Raw genomic sequence first — 23,620 nt, 5'->3', positions numbered from 1 at the left:
ATGCAAAAAACCTGTGTCAAAAAACCTGGAGAATTTACTTAAATTAGAGGTCTGGCTGATTATGAAAGCTGTATCCTTCGTAAAGACCTTCCACCAAAGGGAAGAGGGGGCACACTGTGGAAGGTGTCATGCCACAGGAAGCTGGACAGCGCTGGGTGTCGGGTAGGCAGAGGCACGCTGTTAAGCAGTCACATAACCAGCTCCAGGTATTGAGATATTCTCAAGCAGTCGTTCACATCCAGAAGAAACAAAGGGAAAAGGCAGAAAAACCAGCCAGTGTCAGATTTATCGAAAATATCAGAGATGAGTGGTGAATTGAACAAAATGTAACAGTTAAAACCCAGAAAATCTGTAAAATGTAGGGAATAAGTTTGAATGATATTTAAAGGAGGGAGGAAATAACTGTCACTGTTGTGAAGCTGTGCTGCAGATCATCTAGCCTGCAAGAAGATGTGGGTGATTGCTCTCATGATCACAGTCAAGCTGGGATATCCAGTGATCATATTTGGCTTTCTGCTGAAAGTATATATATATTTTTTAACTTTATTTTACTTTACAATACTGTATTGATTTTGCCATACGTCAACACTAATCCGCCACGGGTGTACATGTGTTCCCACTCCTGAACCCCCCTCCCACCTCCCTCCCCATACCATCTCTCTGGGTCATCCAAAAGTATATTTTTGAATGTGATTAATACTTAATAATCTTTAGAGATCATGATAAAATGTAATAGTGATGTTACAGAAAATTTTGAGTCTTGCACACAGCTGTTTGAATACTTCATACATTTCATTTTGAGGGCTTCCCTCGTGGCCCAGTGGTAAAGAAACTGCCTGCCAATGCAGGAGAGGAGCAGGCGACTTGGATTTGATCCCTGGTTTGGGAAGATCCCCCTGGAGAAGGAAATGGCAACCCACTCCAGTATTCTTGCCTGGGAAATCCCACTGACAGAGGAACCTGGGGGGGCTACAGTCCATGGGGTTGCAAGAGAACACGACTTAGTGACTAAACAAGAGCAGCACTTCATTTTAGCCCTGTTGTTCTTCTATTTTTAACCATGCCAAGCTTGTTTCTGGTCTTTTGTTTGCCGTTTCCTGGGCCTGTACCCTTCTTCCCCCATGCCCTACCCCCAGGATCCTCACTTGGCTTATTCTTTTGTTATTCAGTTATTGGTTCAGATACCTCTTGGGAGAAATTATCTTTCTTGAGCATCCTGTATAAAATGCGATGCAGGTTTCTATCATTTCTGTCATTTTCTGTCATTCTGAACTTGTTAATTATCGCTTGCAAGAGCAGGAGCTTTGTTTTCTCACTGCTGGATCCTGAGAATAGTGCTTTACTCGAATAGCACCCACTATGTATTCATTGAATGGATGAATGAATAAATAAATAAATGTGCTGACAATTTTATGTTTTCAAAAATCTTGAAAAGCAGTAAGATAAATTGCTCCTTGATCTTAATTATAACCAGCCAAGGGGAACTGGTTAGTAATGTATATATGACAAGAACTTTTAAAGAAAATGACCTTGTCATCAAACAGCTTGTAATACACAAGTAAGAGAATTCTGGGTAGATATTTACCCTAGACTTTATGAAAACAGGCTTCAGAAACTTAATTGACCTGAAAGACTGCTTGAGCTCTTCAAAGGAAAGACAGCACTTGATAAATAAGATAAATGCCAGGGAAAAATATGGAATAGCTAAAATCTTGATTGTACTAAAATTAGGAAAAAGGCTTTTTAGTCATTGACAGTAACATAAAAGTTAAAAATGGAAGGTTAGAACCCAACACTGATAGAATGCTGAATACAACAGAGATCACCACAGGGAGAGCCTTTTTGTAACATTCAGTGTCAAGAGAAGAAGGCTTAGACACTGTTGGAGACATGATGACTTGTTAACAGATGAAGAGAAAATACAGTTATTTGGTTATCTTTTCTGTTGAGGAAAATTCTTTTGAAAGTCTTGATAGAAAAGGCAAAAAATAAATGACTTAGAAGTTAAAGAGTTAATATTTAAGATATTAAAACAGAGCAACCAGAAAGGGTGGGTAGTCTTAGACTGAGAGGAGCTGGAGTTAGCACTTTTCTCTGCCGTTTACTAAGTTCTTCAGGCCAATCCAGAGACCTTTCAGAGTTTGTTTTCTTGGAGAGTATCTGCCTGGTACACAGTAGGTACTGCATAAACATTTGTTACATGAATGAGTGTGTTATTCATAGAGTTGTGATATTCGGATGAGGTAATCCATGTTTCATAAACTAAAACAAAAGTAAAAAGTACTAATATCTAATATTTTGAACTGTGGTGTTGGAGAAGACTCTTGAGAGTCCTTTGGGTTGCCAGGAAATCAAACCAGTCCATCCTAAAGGAAATCAGTCCTGAATATTCATTGGAAGGACTGATGCTGAAGCTGAAACTCAAATACTTTGGCCACCTAATGCGAAGAACTGACTGATTGGAAAAGGCCCTGATGCTGGGAAAGATTGAAGGCAGGAGGAGAAGGGAATGACAGAGAATGAAGATGGTTGGATAGCATCAGCAACTCGATGGACATGAATTTAAGCAAGCTCCAGGAGTTGGTGATAGACAGGGAGTGCTGGCGTGCTGTACTCCATGGGGTTGCAAGAGTCAGACACAACTGAGGACTGAACTAAACTGAACTGATCTAATATTTATTATATTTACTGTTGTATATAAGCTAACTATGGTGTGTTGTTTTTACCTAATTCTGACAGTGGCCCTTTGAAAGTAGGTGTTGTGACTGTCCCCAATTTATAGATTAGGAAGCAAATCCCTCATTTTCTACAATCATATTCGCTGCCTTTCTAGGGGAAATCAAATTTAGAAGGGAAGGAGGATTGCTTGACTTTGCTAATACACTAACTATGTAAATTGAAATTATTGAGCTACTATTTAACATTTAATTTGTAGTCATTTGTATAGATAACAGTATCTAGTGTTCGTGAAATATTCAGTGATGGCAATGTAAAGTCTTACATACAACTCCTTTGGGAAAGATTTTAGCAGTACTTACTGTCATGAGTCTTAAATCTCATGATCGTTGCCTCCTTAGAAGATAATTCAGAAGAAAAACTATGTGTCCAGATTTTTAAAATAAGATCATTTAATAGACTGTCATAAAACTTTATGTCCTTTTTTGGAGAAGGCAATGGCACCCCACTCCAGTACTCTTGCCTGGAAAATCCCATGGACGGAGGAGCCTGGTGGGCTGCAGTCCATGGGGTCGCTGGGAGTCGGGCACGACTGAGCGACTTCATTTTCACTTTTCACTTTCATGCATTGGAGAAGGAAATGGCAACCCGCTTCAGTGTTCTTGCCTGGAGAATCCCAGGGATGGGAGAGCCTGTTGGGCTGCCGTCTATGGGGTCGCACAGAGTCGGACACGACTGAAGCGACTTAGCAGCAGTAGCAGCAGCAGCCTCATCTTTATGTTCTTTCTCTGTGTCATCTCTCTGCCTCCTGTCTAGAGGGAACTACCATTTCTAATTTTAAGATTATTCCCCTTGTTCTTTCTGAGGCACATGTCTGTATTCCTGCACATTTTATTTTACTTTTGCTTATTTTTGAGCTTAAAAAAAATCATACTTTTATATGTGTGATTAAATGATAATATTGGTAAAGTTAGAATGGGTACACAGTAAGTGATTTATAAGTGGTTAAATATGGTCTGTGATTGCTTTGTCTCACTGTTTTGTTTCTAAGACTTATTCATCTTGTTAAGTACAGCCGTAGTTCCTTAAGAGAATAAACTATATGTAACTATAAAAAAAAAAAAACTTTATGTCCTTTTTAACATTTAATCCGCTACTATTTCAGTATGGATGGGGAAGGCATTCTTAGCGTAGTTTCAAATGATTTCAGAGCTGGGGAGGATGATACGATGAGTCTGCCAAGTTTCTTCTGTTGTCATGTTATTTGCCTGGTGTCAGTCCTCTCCTGTCAGTTGTTAAGATGATCAGTTTTCAAAAAGAAAGACTTGTCAACAGAATTGAAATTGAGTGGCAGTCTAGACTGAATCATTGGGCCTCGCCCCTTTTCCCTGGCACCGTGATTCTTGATTACCAGTGACCATTGAGTTAATCTGGTTTTGTTGCTGTTTAGTCCCTGTGTTGCATCTGACTCTTCTGTGACGCCACGGACTGTAGCCCTCCAGGCTCCTCTGTCCATGGAATTTCCCAGGCAGGAATACTGAAATGGGTTGCCATTTCCTTCCCAGGGGGATCTTCCTGACCCAGGGATTGAACCCACATCTCCTGTGTCTCCTGCATTGGCAGGTGGATTCTTTACCACTGAGCCATAGGTTTTAATAATTCATGATTTATTTCTTGGCCATTTTTATCTTTACTTTTCTGTGGAAATGCTCATTTTTGGTCTATAGTTTTTCTTTGCTTCATCTTTTTTCTCACTGCCTGATGATCTGGATACTAGTCATCTTGTGTTTTAGTTGGCTAGCACAATTTACTTCCATGAGTAGTTGATACCAGAAACATTACTGCTGGTTCAGTAACAACTGCTTAGTGGCTCTGTGTTGCCTCATTCTCTAGGAGAGTGGTTCCTTGTGTAGTTGCTCATCTTTCTGGCATATGGGAACTCTTGTCATGCTCTGTGGACATGCTCTGTGTCATGCTCTGAGTATTTTCCAGAATTGTAATTATTATGATTGAAGCTCTTTTTGTATCAGCTGCATGAAGTTACACAATTTAAAGAAAAAAAAACCAAAACTTTTAAACACCTGGGATTCAAAAGCTTTTTCTTTGCATGTTTATTTTGGATATGTATTTTGTATTTAAGTTGCTCTAGTTTTTATACTTATGTGGTTATTTAACTCTTTCCCTCTCTTCCATGCTTAGTATCTTAGGTAGATGATAAAATGCTCAGCTTTCAGGAGGAGGTTTGATTTTTAAAAGTACAAGAATCTAGAAAAGTTAGTAGTCTAGAATGGCATTTTCCATTTTGTCATCTTTAGAGTGCCAGTCCTATAATATGGTCCCTACTGCAGATCACCCCCTCCCAAAAGTCCTGATTCATATATAGTGTTAAAGATCTAAAAAGGCAGGCAGGCAGAAAAAAAACACAACAACCTGTTAAACTTAAATCTCATTGTTTCCAAAATTTATTTAACAATGGAACCCATTTAAACAACCAGTCAACACTCTGTAGGACTCTCAAAAAATAATTGGGAAATAATGTCCCAGAGTAATTAGTTTTGAGGTCTGCGGACAGCCCTGAAAAGTTTCAAGCATAATAAAGACTGAACTTTGAACTGAAAGTGGAGTCTAGTACAGGAGTTCGCGAACTTTTTATGAAGGCCAGATAGTAATTATTTTTATCTGCTCGGGTCGTATGGCCCTTGTTGAAGCTGTTCAGCTCTGCTGTGAAAGCAGCCGTGGGTAGTGCTAGCATGAGTGAGTATGACTGTTCTAGTAAGACTTCATAGAAACAAGCTGCAGACCGGTAGTGTGCTCCCCCTCATCTAGCAGGCATGTGTTTCTTCATAGCAGGTCAAGGAGAGATGGAAAGTACTTTATGATCCTCTTATACCAACTCCAAGTTTTACAGTATGGTTTACTGACTTTTAAGCTGAAGTGTTGAACAGGTTAAGATTTATTGTATGGCTAATGCCTGTTTCCTCAAATTACTCATATATAAGTAAGGAATTTGGCCACCTAGTGCGAAGAGCTGACTCATTTGAAAAGACCCTGATGCTGGGAAAGATTGAGGGCAGGAGGAGAAGGGGACGACAGAGGATGAGATGGTTGGGTGGCATCACCAACTCAATCAACATGAATTTGGGTAAACTCCGGGAGTTGATGATGGACAGGGAGGCCTGGCGTACTGCCGTTCATGGGTCACAAAGAGTCGAACATGATTGAGCGACTGAACCGAACTGAGTAAGGATTAGAGGGGTAGTTCATCTTCAGGATTTTCATTGAGAAGTTGAATACTAGAAAAATTTTTTTAAAGAGTTTTATGGGACATTGACTTCTGGTCTTCTATTTCATGTCCATAACACTTTGGAGAAAGGAGATTACCACATACAGTGTTTTTTGTCTTTTGCAAGATGTGTGTGAATGATGGAGCTGTATGTGTTTTAATCTCAGTGAGCTAAACTGTAATTCTACTGTTATTAAATGGTTGCTGCTGCTGCTGCTAAGTCACTTCAGTAGTGTCCGACTCTGTGCGACCCCATAGATGGCAGCCCACAAGGCTCCGCCGTTCTGGGATTCTCCAGGCAAGAACACTGGAGTGGGTTGCCATTTCCTTCTCCAATGCATGAAAGTGAAAACTGAAAGTGAAGTCACTGAGTCATGTCCAACTCTCAGTGACCCCATGGACTGCAGCCCACTAGGCTCCTCCGTCCATGGGATTTTCCAGGCAAGAGTACTGGAGTGGGGTGCCATGGTTAGAAGGCATTAATTTGATAAAGTAGCACAGGAACTATATTGCATGTGTGTAGCATTTATGTATAAGACTATCAATAATACAATTGAAAATGTTTATATTCTCTTCCCTGGTAGATCCCTCTTTGGGGACTTTTATCTTAAGAAAGCAATCTGAAATTTGGAAAAGGCTTACTCTCAGAGAATGCTTATTTAATACTGAAAAAATTAGGGATAACTGAGTACCTGACAAGGAATGCGTATATAATCTGTATACCACTAGGTGAAATTTTATGCATCTGTTTTTTTAACTGGTGTCTATTAAAAATAATATTAACCTGCTGGATAAAAATATTAGCACTCTTGGTATAGGCAATTTTAAAATGTTAATTAAAACATATATATATATGGAAAAATTACATAAATATGATGACAACATTAGTTTTTTTCCCCCATGATGAGACTGGGAGATTTAAGATCTTTTTTCTTTTTTTGCATATTTTTCAAGTTGTGCTAAGTATACATATGTATTTTTAATGAAGATAAAATGTATTTTTAGCAATCTGTTTATAACTTATAAACAGTGAGCTGTTTATAACTAATAGCAATTTCTTTTGAATATTTATTCCAGAGAGTAGCAGATCGACTATATGGTGTATATAAAGTACATGGGAATTACGGGCGAGTTTTCAGGTATGCAAACTTTTATAACAACAACTAGCTCTAATCAGCTTTTTGCGTAAGAACTGTAATTCTTGAATATATATGAGTCTGCAAAGCAAAAGATAATTTTTAATTGTTATTTATTTATTTTCTGTGCTGGGCTAGGTCTTCATTGTGATGTCTGTGCTTTCTAGTTGTGGCGCCACAGGCTTAGTTGCCCTGCAGCATGTGGGATCTTAGTTCCCTGACCAGGGATCCAACCCTCGTTCTGTACGTTGAAAGGCAGATTCTTAACCACTGGACTACCAGGGAAGTCCCAAAAGCTTATTTTTTAAATCCCGTCCAATAGTAGTAGTCTTCAGACTTTTCCTGCAAGCTCTTGATTGCCTGACCAGGGATCGAACCTATGCCCCCTGTAGTGGCGGAGTCTTAGCCACTGGACTGCAAGGGAGTTTTAAGTCTTCAAACTTTTTATTGTAAGGCCTTTCTTTAAATAAAAAATAGTAAAGGAGTCTAATATATTGCGCAGATAAAAGATAAACCCTTCTTAAGCAATGAGCAGTGTCTTTTATTTTCTTGGCAGAATGCCCAAGGAGATTTCTTTTAAATCACTGTCATATTGAATTGGTGGTTTTCTTTTTCTTTTTTTTCCTTTGTTTCATTTTATAATTTCTAAGGCTTTTGCAAGATGGGTTTTTCAGTCTTGGGGTAATATTAGTGTAAATTAGAATATTGTGTATGTAACTTGCATATATTGGTAATTTTTGAGCCTTTTCTTCTGTGAATTTTTGTTTGTTGATTATTTTAGTTGTAAAATTTTAGTAGTTATGATCCATATCTCCTTGTAAGAAGACTGTCCTTGCTAATGTTCTGTCCTTTTGATTGAAGTAGTCAAAAATAATTCATTTAACATATTTGAATAGGTAAGATATTCATATAATACAAAATTCAGTAGGAACAAAAGCTTATCTAGTGAAGTCTCTTTGCTCCTCCTGCCTGCCAACCACCCAGGTCTCCTCCTCTCAGGCAACTACTAGCAGTTTCTGAGTTACATGTGTATCCTTCCAGTAAAATGTATTGTAGCACTGTCAATGTATAAAGTGAAAGTGAAGTCCTTCACTTCACTGTAGCCTACCAGGCTCCTCCGTCCATGGGATTCTCCAGGCTAGAGTACTGGAGTAGGTTGCCATTTCCTTCTCCAGGGGATCTTCCCAACCCAGGGATTGAACCCAGGTCTCCCGCATTGGAGGCAGACACTTTAACTTCTGAGCCACCAGGGAAGCCCGTCAATTTATATTAACACACAAACAAATGCATTCTACTCCCTCCCTCCCCCCCCTTTTTTAAACATGTAAATGTTCACTTATTTTATTTTGCTTTTTTTAGCTTAAAAACTGCTATCCTAGATATTTTGTTATCAGCAAATAACTATTGGGCTTTACTGAGCTGGAGCATCATAATTTATTTAACCAGTTTCTTCTTGATAATTATTTCTATTCTGCTGTTGGGTTCAGTGCTTTAATTAATGTTAATGTTCATGTCATTTCACACATGATTGAGTGTATATGTAGGATAAAATTCTACAGATGTTCTTACTGGATCTAAGGATAATTGAGTTGGTAGATATTGCCAAATTTTCCTGTATGGAAGATATTCAACTCCCATCATCAAATTGTTAATATCTATTTCCTCAGATCCTCACCCAAACAATTTTTGGTGAACTTTCATCTTTATCAGCCTGATGGTAAAAAATGCCTTCTCACTGTAGTTATAATTTGTATTACTCTAATTATGAATGAAGTTAAACTTTTTTCCTGATGATTAATAGCCTCTACTTTATTTTATTTTTTTAATTTTATAAACTGTCTGTATATATCTTTGGCCATTTTTTCCTGTTGGGCTGGTAGTCTGGTTTCTTAATTGATTTGCAGGAGTTGTTTATCTTTTAGGAACATTAGACCTTTGTGAAATGGATTGCAACTTTTCCCTCCACTTTGTCATATGTCTCTTGACTTTTCTTATGTGGCTTTTAATATACAAAAATATTCAGTCTATTAAATTCAGTTGACATGCAAGTGATTAGTTTTTTTCCTTTATAAAGTCATAGCTTCTGACTTTTTGTATATCTTAGTAAGGTCTCCCCCTTATGAATAATAAAGCGTATATTTTTCATTTCATATATATTTTTGTGGTTCTGTACATTTTTGATTCATCTGAAATTTATTTGAATATCAGTGTTCAGATGTAGCACAGCCAAAGAAAAAGAATCATTTTGTAAACAGCCAGCACTAAAAAAAGATTAACTGTTGCTATTACTATTTTGAGAATAAACACGAGTAAAATTATCAGAAGGAGATATGTTTATTTATGTTTGTTTTCCTTCCTTGACAATTTTAAAAACCATGTGAGGGTTTTCCCTTCTAGTATTATAAGCATACTGCTACTGCTGCTAAGTCGCTTCAGTCATGTCCGACTTTGGCGACCCCATAGACGGCAGCCCACCAGGCTCCCCCATCCCTGGGATTCTCTAGGCAAGAATACTGGAGTGGGTTGCCATTTCCTTTTCCAATTATAAGCATATAGTCTTGATATTTCAAGAACAGTTTATAAAGACTACAGATTAACAGAAGCATAGTGTTTTAATTTTTCTTTTTATGATATTATGCAGTTGAAGGTGTTTATTATACATTCTTTACATAGCAGAAAAATTGGAAACAATCTTGAATGGTTCAGAAAATGGTTAAAAAAATTAAGAGTTGCCACTGAAACAGTGCTGAGAACAAATTATTTTAATAATGTGGGGAAATACTGTTAGCAAGAAAAAACATGGTACAAAGGTACATGTACTACATGATCTCAGCCATATTAAAATAAGTAAAAATAACTAGAAGAAAATATATCAAATTATGTCGTCTCTTAGTATTTAAGATTATAGATCTATTCCCCCCTTTATTATAATGTATACATCTTCCGTAGAAAGGAGTTTTTATTTCAGGAATTTCCCTGAAATGGTAACAAAATGATCTGTAGTTCCAGTAGACTTTTTTTGTGCAACTTAAGTGCAAGTTACTGAAGTTTTATGGTACACCCAGTATTTCTGTACAATTGTCTTTTTCTGTTACCTATTAAGATAATGATATGTAATCATGTGTGGTTATCACAGTGATTCATGTAGAGTTTAAAAATATACATGCCTCAGCTTTATCCTAGAAATTCTGATTAAGTCATTCAAGAGCAGGACAAGCATTCATAGTTTCTGAAAGCACCATAGTTGATTTAAATAGGCACTGTAGCTGACAGAGTCAGACACGACTGAAGCAACTTAGCAGCAGCAGCAGCAGCTGAGAAAGCTGTCTATAAGCAGAAACTGTTTTGTATGATACTAACTTTGTACTTAACAGCAGATATAAACTTTTGAATTAGCGTTTTTAAAGCCTTCACTTGCATTTAGTTGTTAAACTTCAGGGAAAGGAGCATATTTGAGTCACAGAAAATAAATCGTCAAGAAAAAAATAAAATAGATAGCATACTGTTTAAAAGCTAACTAGGAAAAAAACGTTGTAAAAGATTCTGTTTAATAATATTTCATATCTAATTCATGATGGTTTGGGTTTTATCTCTTTCTTCGTAGTGAGTGGAGTGCCATAGAAAAAGAAATGGGTGATGGACTGCAGAGTGCTGGTCATCATATGGATGTGTAAGTACCCAGAGAATTTAAGGTAGAACTGGAGGTGACATTTAGTGTGAAAGTGTTAGTGATTCTTCTGTTTTTAAAAAGTTTGCTGGCATTTGTATTGCACTCTCTGTATACAGATTTGACTTAAAGAAGTTAATCTCAGGAATGCAAGATTAACATTCAAAAATCTTTCAGTTTAGTTCACATATTAGCAGAACAGAGAAGAAAATCCAGATGTTCATTTCAGTATATGTAGAAAGCATTTTACCATCCATTCACAGTAAAAATTTTCATCAAACTAGGAATGTAAAGAATTTCCTCAGTGTAAAACATACAGCTAATACTGTACTTAATAGTGAAATATTAATATTTTCTCCTAAAATCAGGAATAAGGCAAGACTGTTTGCTCTACCACTACTGGTAGAAGTGGTAGTAGTAGAGATCCTGGTCAGCGCAGTAAGGCAGGAAGATCAAATAAGTGGCACACGTCTTAGAAAGGAAGAAGGAGATGTCCTATCTTTATTGGCAGTTAACAGGATTTTTCTGTAGAAAATAAAGAAACAGCCAAAAATACTGTAGAACTAACAACTGAGTTTAATGAGAATGTATGATACATAATGAATATAGAAAAAAAATCTTTTTTCATACTAGTAAAATTAGAAAATAAAAGCTTAAAAATGCTGTTTATAATAGTGTGAAAGACCTCTACACTGAAAACTTTATATATAAACATTGCTAAGAGAAACTAAATACCTAAGTAAAAGGTGAGATTAAACCATGTTCATTGACTGGAAGACTCAGTAGTGTTAATATGAGCGTTCTTCCTGAATGACAGTCCCAATCAAACCTCCAGTGATTTTTAATAGAAATTGATAAGCTGATTCAAAAATGTATATAGAAATTCAAAGAACATGAAGTAGTCAAAAACAATCTTGAAAAAAGGACAAAGTTGAACATATTACCTAATTTCAAGACTTACTATAGAGCTATAGTTACCAGGAGATACTGAGATAAACAGATCCATGGAACAGGATAGAAGTCAGAAATAGATCCACATTTACATAGCTCATTTCAAGAAATGGTTCTGGAATAACTGGATATCTTCATGGGGAAAAAACTCCAGAGCCTTGAGGTCTTCCCTTTTGGCTCGGTAGTAGAGAATCCTCCTGACAGCGTAGGAGCCACAGGTTCAGTCCCTGCTCCCGGAAGAGCCCACATGCCACATGGCAGCTAAGCCCCTGTGCCACAACTGTTGAGCCTGTGCCCTAGAGCCCAGGAGCCACAACTTCTTAGCTGACGTACTGCAGCTGCCAAAGTATGCATTCCCTAGAGCCCGTGCTCTGCAACAAGAGAGGCCACTGCACCGGGAAGCTCATGCACTGTAGCTAGAGAGTAGCCCCTGCTGTCTGCAACTAGAGAAAACCCCATGCAGCAACGAAGACCCAGCAGAGAAAGAAAGATGGAAAACTCTTTATCTGCAGTTTAACAGGATCTTTTCTTTATAAATTTTGTTTTTCTGTGGAAAATAAGTAATTTTTTAAAAAAGTGAATCATTAAAAAAAAGGAACCTTGAGCCATATCTCACATCGTACATAAAAGCTAATTCAATTTGGATGACATACATCAATATAAAACCTTAAACTACAGCTTTTAGTAGAAAATAGAATATTTTAGCAGCCTTCGAGTAAGCAAAAGATTTTTTTTGAAGGACATGAAAGGAAAAAAAATCTTTTAAAAATGGTAAATTGTTCTTCAAAATTAGAAATTTTGGGATCTCCCTGGTGGTCCAGCAGTAAAGACGCATGGTTCCAGTGCAGGGAGCACTGGTTTGAGCCCTGGGTAGGGAACTACTATCTAACGTGCTGTGCCAAAAAACAAAAAAAAAATTAATTAAAAATTAAGCTTATCAAAAGATTCTGTTGTAAGTGGAGGGAATGTAGGAGTACAGAGTCAGTTGGGGAAGGTAAGTTCTGGAGATGAATGGTGATAATGGTTGCACGACAGCATGAAAGTACTCAAAGCCACGGAACTATATACACCAGTAAATTGTTAAAAAGGTGAATTTTATGTTACATTTTACCACACACACAAAAACACACCCCATTAAGATGGTGAAGAGGCAAGCCACAGACCGGGAGTAAACATTTCCAACCAAAATACATAAAGAACTCCTACAACTGACCAATAAAGAGACAAAAATATTTATTTTATTTAAATATCATTTTTCTTTGGATTATTGTTTAAGCTGACCAGCTGCTTTTCAACTATTTTGTTGTCTTCATGTATTCTGTTGACAGGACAGTCTCAGTATTTGCAGGAATTTGGGATTATCCCTTCACTTGGTTTATGTAAATGTTAAATAAAATCAATTTTAGTACTAATACCTAAAACATCTTTACCACTTATCCCTTTCTGCACACTGTGTTTCCTGTCTTCAGGCCACCAGCCATTTACCTTCTTTTTTGTTTTCTTAACATTAACTTTTCCAGAATAGTAGATTTATTAACTACAGACAGTTTTTCCTACTCTTAACAATGATTCTCAAGACATTTTTCAGTCACATAGGACAAAGTCCACACTCTCACAAATGTAAATTTATATTTACAGAATATGTATTTTTCCTACTTTCGTAAATACTATAAGCACATCGCTTTTCAGTGAGCATTAACTTAGATTTTTTGTTTATTTTTTAATTCAGTAAACTTGTTTACTTAACTACATGAAGCAGGCTTAAAGACATAAAGTATATTTTTCTTCCATGCCCATGCTAAAGAATCAGAATTAATTTGAAAAAAGAATGCTAATTATACCATACAGAAGTAATAAATGACATAGACGATGTCCTTAGGGAATTTATAATGTGATCAGAGAAGGTGTTGTTGCTCAGTTGTATCTGACTCTTTTTGACCCCATGGGCTGCACCCCGTGGACTCTGTCCATCGAATTGCCCATGCAAGAATACTGGAGTGGATAGACATTCCCTTTTCCAGGGGATCTTCCCAACCCAGGGATTGAACCTGGGTCTCCTACATTGCAAGCAGATTGTTTACCATCTGGGCCACCAGGGAAGCCCTGATGATCAGAGAAAACCAACACAAAAGCCATTTTTTTTTAAACTTTTTATTTTGTATTGGAGTATAGCCGATTAACAAACGTGTTCTGATAGTTTGAGGTGAACAGTGAAGGGACTCAGAGATGCATATACCCATGAGACATTTCTTTGATAAGACTTAAGTTCTCTGTTTTTGACAAGAGATCAGAAGTAGAGTGATGAACAAGGACTAAAGAAGTCTGGGGAGATTTCTAGAGGTATTGAGGATTTGGCGAAGCAGTGTGGAGAGCCATTATAGTTCTGTGCAAGGGAAGACTCAGAACAAGAATGTCACAACAGTGAGGGACTTGTCCAGATCAAAGCAGAGGTTGCTATTGAGAATTAGAGTAAAATAACGCTTCTAAAATTTTCTCTGATCTTTATTTGTTCAACTGTTCCTTTTATAGCTTTTTGACTTTATATAGTTGCTATCAAGGATATTAAATTCTTCAATTATACTAAATTCTTATTCTTTGTACAAATTTTCTAGCCCTTTTTGTACTACATTTAACAAGATACTACAGTGCTTATTAAGCTACCTTAAGATGGACCATTTTTTTGTTTGCTTTGTTTTTCTATGTCCAAGCCCTTGCTAAACACATTTTGGTAAAATTCAGTAGAATTGTCATGGTAATTAAGGATTGCTATTGGGGGGAGGGATAAATTAGGAGTGTTGGATTAACAGACACAAACTACGTAAAATAAGCAGCATGAAAGTGAAGTCGCTCAGTCGTGTCCAACTCTTTGCAACCCCATGGACTGTAGTCTACCAGGCTCCTCTGTCCATGGGATTTTCCAGGCAATAGTCCTGGAGTGGATTGCCTATCTTGTAATAACCTATAATGGAAAATTTGAAAGAAATAAATATATAACTGAATCACTTTGCTATATACCTGAAACTAACATAGTATTGCAAATCAACTATACATCAATTTAAAATTTGCTATAAATGTTTCTAAATGCTTATTCTCATTTTCTGTACTTTGGTCATTCATGGGTAGCAAGTGGTCAGTGGACCACGCTTTGAATAGCCCTTCTTTAGAATATTAGTATTTTATGTCTTGATAAAAGTTACTATATACGTTATTTTTTAAACAGGTATGCTTCTTCTATTGATGATATTTTGGAAGATGAAGAACATTATGCAGATCAGTTAAAGGAGTATCTTTTTTATGCAGAAGCATTGCGGTAAGTATAATACATGTTCCAGATGCCATCCTATGGCTGACCAACACTCTCTTCATCTGTTACTCTAAAACAAAGAGAATAAGGTGATTTTTAAATGAATCCCCTCCCCTAGATATTGAATGAGATCTCACTGTATTCTATCTGTTGCAGAGTGCTAGACATAGGAATTTGAGACGACCCTGATCCCTGGTGGCTCAGATGGTAAAGAGTCTGCCTGCAGTGCAGGAGACCTGGGTTCAGTCTCTGGGTTGGAAAGATACCCTGGAGAAGGAAATGGCAACCTACCAGTATTCTTCGTGGGAGAATCCCATGGACAGAGGAGCCTGGAAGGCTACAGTCCATGGGGTCACAAAGAGTCAGACATGACTAAGCGACTAACACTTTCACTATATTTGAAATGTTATATTGATAAAACCTTTTAGTCTCTGACTTTAGGTCTGTCTGTATGTTGTTCTTCCTGCTTTTTCCAGCTTGGAAATTGGAAGCAGAGTACACATTGAGTGTGTGTTATCATGATCTGTCATTAAATTGTATATTACCTTTAAATTCTGTGATTTTCCATACCTGCATATTTTATCTCCTTAGTAAGGTTGTAAAATTTCTTAATGTCGAGACTTTGTCTGTTTGTATGGTATCTCCTACAGGGCCAAGCAGAATTCTCTGGGAGATATTCCAGTTTAGAAAAATAAATCATTTTCCTGTCACTTTTAAAATCAGTGTAAGAATTCTGTTAATAAAACAGAAGAGCAATATTCCTTTGGCTGTTCAGTAGCTGGGATGAAAACATCACATTGTTAGCCTTTTTCCTTCTAGAGCTTTGAGTAGTAAAGGTCACACCAAGCTTTTTCAAGTAACTTACCAAAGGAAGGTTGCTCAACACAATGGAACTCTTTGCAACTCTTACAGATTATAAAAAAAATGAATGTATATTGATAAAGAAACGTGTCTTTGGTATATAGTTCAGAAATGCCTAGCTAAAGTCTAGAACAATATATACCATCTATTAATATGAATTGTGTCTGGATAGTAGAACTATGGAGAAGAAAGTGTTTTTGAAACTTATTTAATACATTCCTGTATTAGAATCTTTTTTTTTTTTTAGTGAGCATGGATTACTTTTATGATAATAAAAACTAATAGACATTTCTAAATAGAAAACTTTGAGATAATCTTTTTAAATAATACTCAGTTGTTATGTGAGATTATAGCATTAATTCCAGTGCTGTACAAAGAAAGCTTTTTTAAAAAATGTATGTGATAACGGTATGTTTATTGAAAAAGTTTTTGCAAGTGTCTGGAAAACAACCTTTTTTGATTTAAGAAAATATAAAGTATTTATGCTTAGGTTCTGCTAGATTAAATTTTTAATATTGGGGCCTGGTGGCTTAGAGGTTAAAGCGTCTGCCTCCAATGTGGGAGACCCGGGTTCGATCCCTGGGTCGAGAAGACCCTCTGGAGAAGGAAATGGCAACCCACTCCAGTATTCTTGCCTGGAGAATCCCATGGATGGAGGAGCCTGGTAGGCTACAGCCCACGTGGTTGCAAAGAGTCAGACACGACTGAGCAACTTCACTTTCACTTTCACTACATTTTAAGCTAAAAAATTCTAGATATAAAAGTTCTGACCATAGTAAGACATGAATGCCTCCACTTTACCCCCTGGGGAAAATTTAACATGTTAATAATTAGAGAGGCCACAAAAATTAACTGGCAGCACTTTTTTCCCCTAGGGCTGTGTGCAGGAAACATGAGCTTACGCAGTATGACTTGGAGACGGCTGCTCAGGACCTAGCAGCCAAGAAGCAGCAGTGTGAGGAACTGGCCACTGGGGTGAGCTGTTTTCTATTTGGGTCTTTGGTATCATTAAAATGAACCTTAAGTGAAATGGGCTACAGGATGCCTGTAGCTTTTAAAGGGGAGTAATTTGTGGACAACTGTATAATTCTTTTGGTTGTGATCTTGACATAAAAAGATATAAGCCAATAAGGGCTTCCCTGATGGTCCAGTGGTTACGACTACATGCTTTCATTGCAGGACGCACGAGTTCAATCCCTGGTCAGGGAACTAAGGTCCCACATGCTGCATGGTGGTGGCCAAAAAGTAAAATTAAATTTAAAAAATTAAGTCTTAAAAAAAATGTAAGCCATTAAAACATATATGGTGTTATAAGAAATTTTGCCAAATTGCACTGTGTAATAAGAACCATCTCTTTTCTGATTAAGTGAAAAAAACCATTATTCTTTGGGCTTGAAATAATGACCTTTGCAAGGTTTAATTTTATCACTTACATTATGGAAATTTTAGTTAACTTTGAAAAACTGCCCTGTTAGAATCATGCCTCTCTCCTAACAGAGAGCTTTTTGTGTACTTTATTCTTGAATCCTTACAGTGAGTACTTGTGAAGAAAATTTTGTATCTTACTGTATTAGACTTAGATAATTTTTATAATCAGCTTTCTCCTGTCCAGCTATTTCACTGGAATAAATAAGCTGTCATGGTGAGAGCACATAATCTGGAAGTAATGAAGCAGCGACAGTGCCACCATTTATAAGCCTTTTCATAGTTAACAAGTCCTTTACTTTTAAAAGTGCTTGTGGGTTCCCCACATAAAGATATGTGGGGAAAGACCTTTGACCATGAAGCAGATACACACTGGCTTGATTTATTTTTAAAATCCAGGGGAAATTTCCAGTCAGTTTTCAGGGAGCTTGGTCCTCTACTCCTGCATGTGCCAGGAAAAGCATCTCCTTCAGTAAACTCCAGAGAGTGAGGAGATGGTGAAGTTTGAGGCTTGGGTTTAGGCATTCTGTTTTATTAATAGATAACCAAGTTTTAGTGTGAGTTATGCAGATTTTAAATGGTTTTTTCAGTCTGGTTTATTTTCATTGTTGCATGTTGAATTTTATCCCTTTTTTATGATCACAGAGTAATTGAAAAAATATGACTACTGACATAAATAACTTGCCTAGTATTTCACCTGGAAGTTTTCCATATGATGAAGAAGCTCAGTTAAAATTTTTCCTTTTTTGATTCTTCAGCATTTTCTAGTAGTATAAGCCTTAATGGTAGCCCCCTGATTGTATGGTTTGTGGTGTTCTGTCTGAGTTAGGGGGAAATGTCTATTTCCTCTTTAAAAAAAAATTGTGATAAAATATACAGAACATAGCATTTATTATTTTAACCATTTTTCAAGTTCAGTAGTAGTAAGTTCATTCACATTGCTGTGCAGCCAACCTGCAGAACTCTTCATCTTGCAAATTGAAACTCTATACTTATTAAATAGCAACTATTAATTTCCCTCTTCACCTATCCACTTTCTATCTCTGTAAGTGGCACTGCTCTGGATGCTTCATGTAAGTAGACTTGTGCTGTATTTGTCTTTCTGTGACTGGCTTATTTTGCTTAGCACAGTGTCCTTAAGGCTCATCCATATTGTAGCCTGTGTCAGAATTTTCTTCCTTTTTAAGACTGAAAAATATTTCAGTGTACAGATGTGATTTATCCATTCATCTGTTTCTGTTTCATTTTAGACTGTAAGAACATTTTCTTTGAAGGGAATGACTACCAAGCTCTTTGGTCAAGAAACTCCAGAGCAGAGAGAAGCCAGAATAAAGATGCTAGAAGAACAGATAAAGGAAGGAGAACAACAGCTTAAGTCTAAGAATCTGGAAGGCAGGTAAAAATGCTGGGATGCTTAACATGGCTAGACTTGCAGGCTCTGTGGTAGGTGGCTTCATCAGTGTCCCTGGATGCAGCCTCATCTTCTAAAATACAGTGATTGAATATTCCTAAGAAATCTGAGTATTCAAAAATCGTGTTACATAGAAACAGTTGTGTTAGTGTTGGGGAAAGAGGAAGAAGGAAGTGTTTAAAACTTCATAATATTATTTTCTTGCACTTTACATGACTTCTATCCTTTGCGTATTTCCTCTACTCTGTTCTGTCAGTTAAAAGCCTGATGATTCTGCAATGCCCAGCTCTTGGACTGCTTCCTTTGTTAAGCCTTCTCACAGGCTGTCACAGCACTTGGTTCATACCCTTTTCCCATGGCAGTTTGCACAGTGTGACTGTCTCTGGCTATACGAACCCTTCGAAGTCAGTGATTGTGTCTTCTTCATCTTTGTGTCCCAGCACCTTGCATATGGCTTAGAAGATAATTATTCCAGAAATATTTTTAGAAATTCAGTTCTCAGAGATCTGCCATTGACTTTTGGGCCCATTTTTCATGTTGTTTTTGTCTGATAGTTGTTGAGTAGATCAAGGCAGACTAAGAGTTTCGCTGATTTGGAGGTAGTTTTGTTAATTTTTGAAACTGCTGGTGTCAAGTAAGTCAAAGTAAACTCATGAACAGAGTTAAAAAGACAAATGGCTCTCAGAATTTCTAAAACTGTAGTTGTAATTTAAACAAAATACATGATAAATATAATAACATAATCCATCTTGTTGAAAAGACTGTATGTTTTGCAGTGACTCCAGGCAGGTAAGTTCACGTGGCATCTGTTGGCTTATAAGTTGGTTCAAGGAGCCATTTACATCTGTTTTATAGGAACAATTTGAAGCTGGAATTTGTGGTAAAAGAGACTGTTAATATGTAGAAGAGTCTATGACTGTCTGCTTTTTCTCTCACTTTAGACAAAAACCCAACTCAGATGAGAAGTGTTTATTTGAATTAATAATATGTAGTTTACTTAATTTAAATAAGAATAATAATGATGACTATACCCTTTATTTCAGAGAGTTTGTCAAAAATGCTTGGGCTGATATTGAACGCTTCAAAGAACAAAAGAACCATGATTTAAAGGAGGCCCTCATAAGCTACGCAGTCATGCAGATCAGTATGTGCAAAAAGGTAGGTTTTGGTTTCAGTGAAGGTACGAGTATATTCAGAAGTGCTGGCAAATTTCTTTAAAATCAGTTTCTTATTTGGAACAAAGTATATATCACTTTCATTTTTAAAGTCCATTCTTCTCCAGAATGTTTCCCAGTTTCTCTACTTAATTTTGAAAGAACTGTCATAATCAAAATATTAATTACCAAGTCTCCACTCATCTGAAGTTCCAAATTTGTATGCCCTATTTATTACTTGTATTTGAAAATATGTACTAAAAGCATTGTATGGTTATGTGATATTCTTGAACAGGGCAGTAAAATACCATTCCTAGTGATACATAGTTTCATTGGAAAATGGTCTAAAGGTTAGGGCCTGGATAAAGTAGTATCTAATGGAGTATTCATTGTTAGAAAAGGCAAGATGGCTCTCACATGCACTGTCCTAATAAGATGTCCTAATAGGACGGCAGATGAGAAAACAAGCTACACACTGGTGCACATAATGCAGTCTGTTTTTGTGGGAAAGAGGAAAGTGTGTGTTTTTTAAATGATTGTATATATACAAATGAGTTTGAAAAGATACACATGAAAGTGTGTATTAATAAACATGTCACTGATACCTATCGTATAAGGTATGAACACTGAAGCTAATTCTGGTTAAAATAAATGTTTTGACAGTGATGGAAATTTTTCCAAAATGATGTCGTAAGAACAAAATGTATAATATTCCTTAATCTCATTTTCATAACCCCAGAGCTGCCTATGTGATTACCAGTCAGTACTGGTGCTTTACATTTCTCTAGTACTTCTCAATTTATTGAGCGATTCAGCATGCTTTATCTCAGTAAATCATTTAGTAAGGCAATCTGGGACATTTTAAAGGATTGTGCGGTTTTGTTTTGTTTTTCTTTTCGTGTTCCATCAGGGAGGAAAAAAAGCTAAAAAGATTGAATTTTTTCCTGTTATTCAAAGCCTCAGTAAATAGTGATAAACTTTAATGTATAAGTATTAAAATATTCTTCATAAATTAGCAGTTATTAGAGAATATATGTATATAAACAAGATATATATATGTATCTTGTTTGTTGAAAACATAGCTTCTACCACTTTCTAGATTTTACTGTTACATTTTTTACAAACATGGATTTTTGTTTAAGCCTATTAGGTATATAATAGCATGTTAGTTTTTGCCAAATAGCCTGCTGTAACCATTGAGAGGGAGTTTATAACTTTTCATCAAAATATTGGTTATTAGGTTAATAAATTAATAGTTCATTAAATTATATTTGTTAGACTAATCAAGTTTTTTGTTTCAGATATTGCAAAACTTGTTTGTTTTATAAGTACAAATGATATGAATATATGATATGAGTAAATGAGTCTTTCAAAAAGAGGTAGGAATTCTGTTTTTTGAAGATAGGCTCATACAATGATTCTATGACTTTTTTCAGAAGTATTTCACTTTGACTTATATTAGCCATTGCAAGAAAAAGTATTCTGTTTGTTGGACTTACTGATTATTCCAGAAGGTGAAACCTAACATACCATTTAGCCAAGTACTTGGGCTTTCAAAATCCTTCCAAAATTACATTTTAAGGTTTTGGGGGCTTTTTTTTTGGTTTGTTTGTTTTAAAAGGGAATTCAAGTTTGGACCAATGCTAAGGAATGCTTTAGCAAGATGTAATCCTGTGAAATGAATTTCTCTTCAATCAAACTACCCCAAAACAGAAGCACAAGTAAATAAAAAAGATTTGTTACCCTGCATACACAAAAATATATAGTAAGTTGAGTAAGTTGGACTTTCTTTAATTTGATGATATTAATAGTTATATTAATATAGTACAAAAGGATGTATTTTAATGAAGATTAAAATTATAATTTGAGGTTTTGGGGACTGGTGCTGATTGTAAAATGTTAATTAGATAAAATACCAACAGATTGTCGCTTCTGAACCAGTGTCTGAATATCAAGTAGGTCATTTCTAGAAGTTCATTTCCGTGCCCACTGTTTCATATCTGCTTACATAGGGAGTCTTTCCCTAAGACTGAATTCTTATCTTTATTTGGTAAGGCCCACTAATCTATTACAGAGGGTTAATTTTTCTTGCCTTACAGTTGAGCTGTTTTGTTTGACAAAGCTCAGCTGAAATTTAGTGCGAAATCTAAGAATTTCTTCTATGTTCATTAATGCCCCTGAACATTACCTACACTAGACAATGCCTTCAGTGTGTTTTACCAGAATTTTGATCTGGTCAAAAATTTTATACTGCCAACAAAGAAGACTCAACTTCTCAGTGGAATACATTGTTATAATCTAGGAATTGGTATACAGAAAGTTTTGAGTATGTTACATATACAAGCATTAAATTCTTAAATAATTCTTAACCTCAGTGATGAGCCTAAATTTACTCTGCTTGGCTCTCTACACATGGCATTTCAGGGTACAAGATGTAGCATTTCAATGTATAAGATACATACGTATTAGTATCTTCATTATTATCATCCTTTTTTATTGCTTGGCTGTAATTTTTATAAAGATAAATTATATTGCCTTTGTGTATGTGTTTTTGTGGTATATGTCCAGAAGCCAAGCACCCTTGGAATTTGCTAGCTTTGCAGAACTCTACATGTGTACTCATTATTACTAACTATGTAAAAAAAATTTTTCAGTACTGTTCAACATTTGACTTTTTTACATGTTTGAAATGTTGCTGGATTTTTGTGCTCTTGCCAGACTTATACGGTAAATAAATGAAGTACTGTGTTGATTTTCATATGATTTTTGTTATTTAACAAAGTGGTCTATATCTATTAGTATCTGATGGCCTGTGGAAAAATAATATATGCCATACTATGTTTTGAAGAGTTTCAGTTCAGTTCAGTCACTCAGTCGTGTCTGACTCTTTGTGACCCCATGAATTGCAGCACACCAGGCCTCCCTGTCCATCACCAATTCCCAGAGTTGACTCAAACTCACGTCCATCGAGTCGGTGATGCCATCCAGCCATCTCATCCTCTGTCATCCCCTTCTCCTCCTGCCCCCAATCCCTCCCAGCATCAGTCTTTTCCAATGAGTCAACTCTTTAATTGTATATATTTGTCTTATGCCAAAATGTTGGATTTCTTAAAAATAAGATGCTGAAATGATGTATGATTTCTAAATTTTTACCTTTTTTTTAAAAAAGATAAAATTGTTAGAAGCAAAAGTCATCTTGGTAGGTACACTTTTCATCCCACTGAAGTGTATCCTCTCTTGGCTCATGAAATAAAATAGCTTTCCATTTTGCCTTTGAAATCAAAAGCCTTTTCTTCCAACCTAACCTTATGCTAAATAGAAAATGTATTAGAGGACTTCGCTGGTGGTACAATGGATAAGAATCTGCCTGCCAATGCAGGGGACACAGGTTTGATCCTTGGTCCAGGAAGATCCCACATCCCTTGGAGCATCCAAGTCCATAAGCCACAGCTACTGAGCCTGCACGCTCTAGAGCCTGTGAGCCACCACTAACGAGCTCCTGCACTGCAGCGGCTCAAGCCAAGCACTTAGACCCCACGCTCCAGAACAGGAGAAGCCACTGCAGTGAGAAGCCTCTCCCTGCAGCAGGAGAAACTCCAGGCAACACTGAAGACCCAGCGCAACCGAAAAAAAGGGGTAGATTTTTTTTCTACTACCTGACATAATTTGAGAAGGTCACTGATACCTATGTTTTGAGATAAATTAGCAAAAATATTTTATTATCTCTGAAATACACAAATATTCATTTGGTT

The 23,620-nt window shown here is 36.5% G+C and overlaps 1 protein-coding gene across 1 annotated transcript in view; it reads left to right on the top strand.

Annotated features, from left to right (window-relative positions):
* Nucleotides 1-22,588, top strand: part of SNX4 (sorting nexin 4) — a 54,432-nt gene extending 31,844 nt beyond the window's left edge. The window contains exons 8-14 of the mRNA XM_052642439.1: nt 7,037-7,098; nt 10,700-10,765; nt 14,934-15,023; nt 16,754-16,853; nt 18,554-18,699; nt 19,758-19,872; nt 21,490-22,588. Of these exons, the coding sequence (XP_052498399.1) occupies nt 7,037-7,098; nt 10,700-10,765; nt 14,934-15,023; nt 16,754-16,853; nt 18,554-18,699; nt 19,758-19,872; nt 21,490-21,537 (627 nt within the window). The 3' untranslated portion in view covers nt 21,538-22,588. The remainder of the gene's footprint in view (nt 1-7,036; nt 7,099-10,699; nt 10,766-14,933; nt 15,024-16,753; nt 16,854-18,553; nt 18,700-19,757; nt 19,873-21,489) is intronic.
* Nucleotides 22,589-23,620: the final 1,032 nt, after the last annotated feature.

The sequence above is a fragment of the Budorcas taxicolor genome, chromosome 1 (genome assembly GCF_023091745.1).
Source record: "Budorcas taxicolor isolate Tak-1 chromosome 1, Takin1.1, whole genome shotgun sequence".
NCBI classification, from domain to species: Eukaryota; Metazoa; Chordata; class Mammalia; order Artiodactyla; family Bovidae; genus Budorcas; species Budorcas taxicolor.
Note: the sequence above shows the minus strand (reverse complement) of the source record. Positions and strands in the feature narration are given on the sequence as shown.